General features: G+C 48.6%; 1 protein-coding gene across 1 annotated transcript in view; it reads right to left on the bottom strand.

The window, feature by feature from the left end:
• LOC133118852 (neuron navigator 3-like) overlaps nucleotides 1-5,000 on the bottom strand; it is a 114,763-nt gene that overhangs the window by 17,076 nt on the left and 92,687 nt on the right. Inside the window, exons 25-27 of the mRNA XM_061229108.1 lie at nucleotides 4,056-4,167; nucleotides 2,942-3,051; nucleotides 964-987 (exon numbers count right to left, since the gene is read on the bottom strand). Of these exons, the coding sequence (XP_061085092.1) occupies nucleotides 964-987; nucleotides 2,942-3,051; nucleotides 4,056-4,167 (246 nt within the window). The remainder of the gene's footprint in view (nucleotides 1-963; nucleotides 988-2,941; nucleotides 3,052-4,055; nucleotides 4,168-5,000) is intronic.

Below are 5,000 nucleotides of genomic sequence, written 5' to 3'. Positions count from 1 at the left end.
TTGGAGACCACTGTTGTAATGAGTCTGAGAAGCAGATCAATATGACACAACCGCAGTCGGTAAGACACAGAGCTGAGGGCGGACACTAAATAAGTAAAATAGCACTCGAAGATGCCGGTGTACAATTACAGCCCAATATCCCTTATCAGTGCGGCGTAAAACATCCAGTGAAAACAGCGCAATGTCACAGAGCAGAGGTGCCATTTGTTCGCAGAAGCTTCCATTGCATCTCAGGCCATCCACCTGAGCTCATCCGCCCAGGAAAACGAGCAGCTCAGCATTCCAGTAAGACTGACAGTCATTGGTCAGATGAAAGAGGCCAATGCAGACATGCTGTGTGAGCTGAATGCGTCAGGGCGGGTGTCGGGGTCGCTCACAGACAGTAATAATAAGCACTGAAGCACATGTAGTAGGGCAGGGCAGGGGGGGGGCGGGGGGGGCAGGGCAGGGGGGGCGATGCAGTCTCCAGGGTTCGGCAGATACGGGGGGGCGAGGGGTGAAAGTATGTGACCGCTAGCAGAGCAGCTCGAGACCCCACGACGTTTCGGTTGTGAACCACACCCACAGCATGGCTGCAATTGAAGCTCTCATGTTTCAATTTTCAATTGAGTTCAGTTGAGCCTCGATGCTACACACACACGTCTCCAAATGGTACATGTGTCATTTCAGGATATTCTCATGTATATCGTAAATTCAATTCAATTGACAGCGATGCTGTCAAAGACGCCTTACAGCGGGAACAATTTTTATTATTATTAATATATATTTGTGCAATAAACTATCGCAGTGTTTGTGTTAATTGGCGGTTAGCGTGTGGGATTGACGAGCTCAGCTCAGCAGTCAGGTACTTTCAGCCCCAGGTTGAGAGGGAACACTCCTGACACACAGGTCCCGTCAGAGGGGAGAGGGGCAGGAGCCATGCGGTCTGCAGCTGCGGGGGTGGGGGGGTCAGACAGCACTAACCTGGGCAGGGATGGAGTCGGCCACCTGGAGGTAAAACACACTCACTATTACAAAGCCGCTCAGCTCCAGGGCAGCCGCACAGAGCGCAGCGGAGAGACACCGCACCGCCCCGCAATACTGCAGCGTCACTGTTACTCGACACCAACATGTCTTTCCCTAAACCTCCTTTATCTGGGCAGATGGTGTGCTGCATCCCTGTGTGTACTGTGTGTAAGTGTGTGTGTCCGTCTGTGAGTGTGTGTGAGAGAGAGTGTGTGTGTGTGTATGTCTGTCCATGTGTGAGTGTGTGCGTCATTTCCCTCAGCAGTCTCAGAGATAAAGATGCTGAGCTGCTGGGCTCTTGCACATCTCCAGCAGACTAAGCCTCCATCACCACGCTCATGTGGAGAGAGAGAGAGAGAGAGAGAGAGACAGAGAGAGAGAGAGACAGAGAGAGAGAGAGAGAGAGAGAGAGAGAGAGAGAGAGAGAGAGAGAGTGAAGCCTGACTCTTCACAGGCTCCTCTGCAGCCTCATGGGCCCCTGGCCCCGGGATAAACCCCTCCGAGGAGAAGTATAAGGGGATTTGAGTTTCTGAAAGCTGGGCTCTCGGCCCGCAGGAAGAGGAAGTCTTGTGTGTTTGTAAGCCTTCTCGCTGATCTGGGCCTCGCACACTACGGCCCAATCGCATTACAGACACTTCAAAAGCACATTTACGAGCAGCCGGGAGAGCAAGGGCTGTACACTATATATAGATGAATAACCAGTCAGCACATTACGGAATATACATTCACATGTAAGGGCTTTCCAGTACGAGGGACTTTCTTTTCACTGCAGTCTGAACCAACAGCCGCAAGGCTTGCAGGAGAATTGCATTACAACGCTGCTCCTCAAATCACACTCCTTGAGGGCCAGGAACTGCTGGTTTTCAACCCTCCCTTTACCTGGGAGTCAGGTGTGAAGAGTTTTTAGTTGTTAAATACAGAAAAAGAACATTGACCAGGATATAATCCACAGCTATTGTTTCAGACTCATATTGTTTTGGTATCGGGTACTGAGTTTGGCAGGCTTCATAAGATGGACGTTGGGTGTGGGCCATGTCTGATGCGAGAAGAGCCGGAACGTTCTAACACAGAGGAGTCTCGGGGGACAGAGGCTTAAAGGGATATTTCACTTCGGTGCAGCACAAGTCATTTTGTGGAGCTTAGCCCATTGTAATTGCATAGTGTGAATACGAGCAACGTCACTACACCGGCTCACAATTAACAATTTGATCACAAACTAACCACAGAGGATAATAGATTTAGACAATCACTAAAGGCTGACACTTATGACTGAAGACAAGAGTGACACTTTTCACTCAAGACAGAAACTTTCGACTTAAAATAGACAAATTAGACTTAAGACAGACACATTAAGCTTAAGACAGACACATTAAGCTTAAGACAGACACTTTAAGCTTAAGACAAGACACATTAAGCTTAAGACAGACACTTTAAGCTTAAGACAGACACTTTAAGCTTAAGACAAGACACATTAAGCTTAAGACAGACACTTTAAGCTTAAGACAGACACATTCAGCTGAAGACAGACACTTTAAGCTTAAGACAGACACTTTAAGCTTAAGACAAGACACATTAAGCTTAAGACAGACACTTTAAGCTTAAAACAGACACATTAAGCTGAAGACAGACACTTTAAGCTTAAGACAGACACATTAAGCTTAAGACAGACACATTAAGCTGAAGACAGACACTTTAAGCTTAAGACAGACACATTAAGCTTAAGACAGACACTTTAAGCTTAAGACAGACACATTAAGCTTAAGACAGACACTTTAAGCTTAAGACAGACACATTAAGCTTAAGACAGACACTTCAGACTTAAGACAGACACTTTAAGCTTAAGACAGACACATTAAGCTTAAGACAGACACTTCAGACTTAAGACAGACACATTAAGCTTAAGACAGACACTTCAGACTTAAGTCTGTTCTCTTACCCAGCTCTTTTTCTTCTTCCTCTTGGCCTCGGCGTCGGCGCTGCCCAGACTGGAGCCGCTGTTAATGCTGGACATGGAGTCAGAGGAGTGCTTCCTCCTGACCCGCAGATCTGAGAGAGAAACACACACTTAATACACATACACACACACACACACACACACACACACACACTGGACATGGAGTCAGAGGAGTGCTTCCTCCTGACCCGCAGATCTGAGAGAGAAACACACACTTAATACACACACACACACACTGCTGTAAATAAAAAACCCACTGTATACACAGACAGGACAAACAGTACACACACACATACAATACACAGTGCAAACACACACACCCTTAAATACACAACACAGCACAATAAAACACACACACATGCATACCCACACACATAAAGCACAGTACACACACACACACACATACATACTCAATCCCCGATGAATCACACACACAAATCCTCTCCATGTCATCAATTTGCTGGGCTACAGTACACAATGGCAACAGCTAAGAATGTGTAAAATCTCTCACCGCATTGAGAATCACCTATTTATGGCTTGTGGGATAATCTTCATCATTAGGCTCTGTGACGAAGGCTTTATATTGTTATCGGCTCTAAGCCCATATTAGCGTGATCCCACCATACTGCTCTTTAAAGACATTGTCATAGCCACAGTGTGTGTACGCTGATACACTTAGCGACACGTTTCCCAGCTATTCCAGGGCTGTGCCTCAAAGCCACAGTGCATTTTCATTCCCGTGATAATCCCATTGCAGGCGGCTCTGAATGAGGGCAGCAGCCCAAAACCTAAATACATCCTGTGTGTCTCTGTGTGCAGTGAAGGAAGATCAGGAACAGTGAGTCTTACTGCAAGCACACACGCACGTACACCTGTGTTTGTGACTGCAATCGCCTCTCTCCTGTACTCTCCTCCCCTCTCCCCCCCCTCTCCTTCCCTTCTCCTTTCCCCTCCTCTCCTCTCTCTCCCTCTTCTCTCTCCTCCTTCCCCTCTCCCCCCCTCCTCTCCTCCTCTCCCCCTCTTCTCTCTCCTCCTTTCCCCTCCTCTCCTCCTCTCCCCCTCTCCTCCTCTCCTGGGCAGAGAGCAGCAGCAGTACCTCTGTGCAGGTGGTCTGGTCCGTTGAGTGCCACCTGTATGGCGGTCTGGGCGTCGGTGTTCTGCAGCTTCAGAGACTCGATGGTGTCCCTGAGCTCAGCCAGCTCCGACTCCTGAGAACACACACTCTGTTACACCATCGTCATCATCATCATCATCACCACCATCGTCATCATCATCATCATCATCACCATCGTCATCATCATCACCATCACCATCACCATCACCATCATCACCATCATCACCATCACCATCATCACCATCATCACCATCACCATCATCATCATCACCATCATCACCACGATCATCACCATCATCATCATCACCACCACCATCTCTCACTCACTCACTCACTCACACACACACACACACACACACACTCTCACACACACACACACACACACACACACACACACACTCTCACACACACACACACACACACACACACACACACACTCTCTCACACACACACTCACACACACACACACTCTCTCTCACACACACACACACACACACACACACACACTCTCTCACACACACTCTCTCACACACACACACACAATGGCACACTGTAATAAAGCCCCAGTCCCTGAGAGAGGAGAAGAGGCTCATGAGTATGCACGTTGGGGTCGAGCCACCTTTAATCAGAGCAGCAGATAAGCCGTAAGCTGCTTTAAAGAGCCAGGCCTATAGTGTTTCTCTCACGTTTCTGCCTTTCTTTCAACCTGCTGAAACTGAGCGCCATCACACTGCCTCCCATTGTGCAGGCGGGCTGGAGGGAGCCAGGCCCCGCCCCACCCCACAGCAGCCAGGCCAGGCTGCTCATGGGGTTTAAACCCGACCCGACTCAACACGTCTATCAGAGGCCTTTTCACCGAGGAAGACGGGAGGTAGAAATCGCATTTCCTTTTTTAAAAAGCGCAGGGCAGAAACGTGCGCCCTCTGA

This window comes from Conger conger, chromosome 19 (genome assembly GCF_963514075.1).
Source record: "Conger conger chromosome 19, fConCon1.1, whole genome shotgun sequence".
NCBI lineage: Eukaryota > Metazoa > Chordata > Actinopteri > Anguilliformes > Congridae > Conger > Conger conger.
This window is presented reverse-complemented; position numbering and strand designations above follow the sequence as displayed.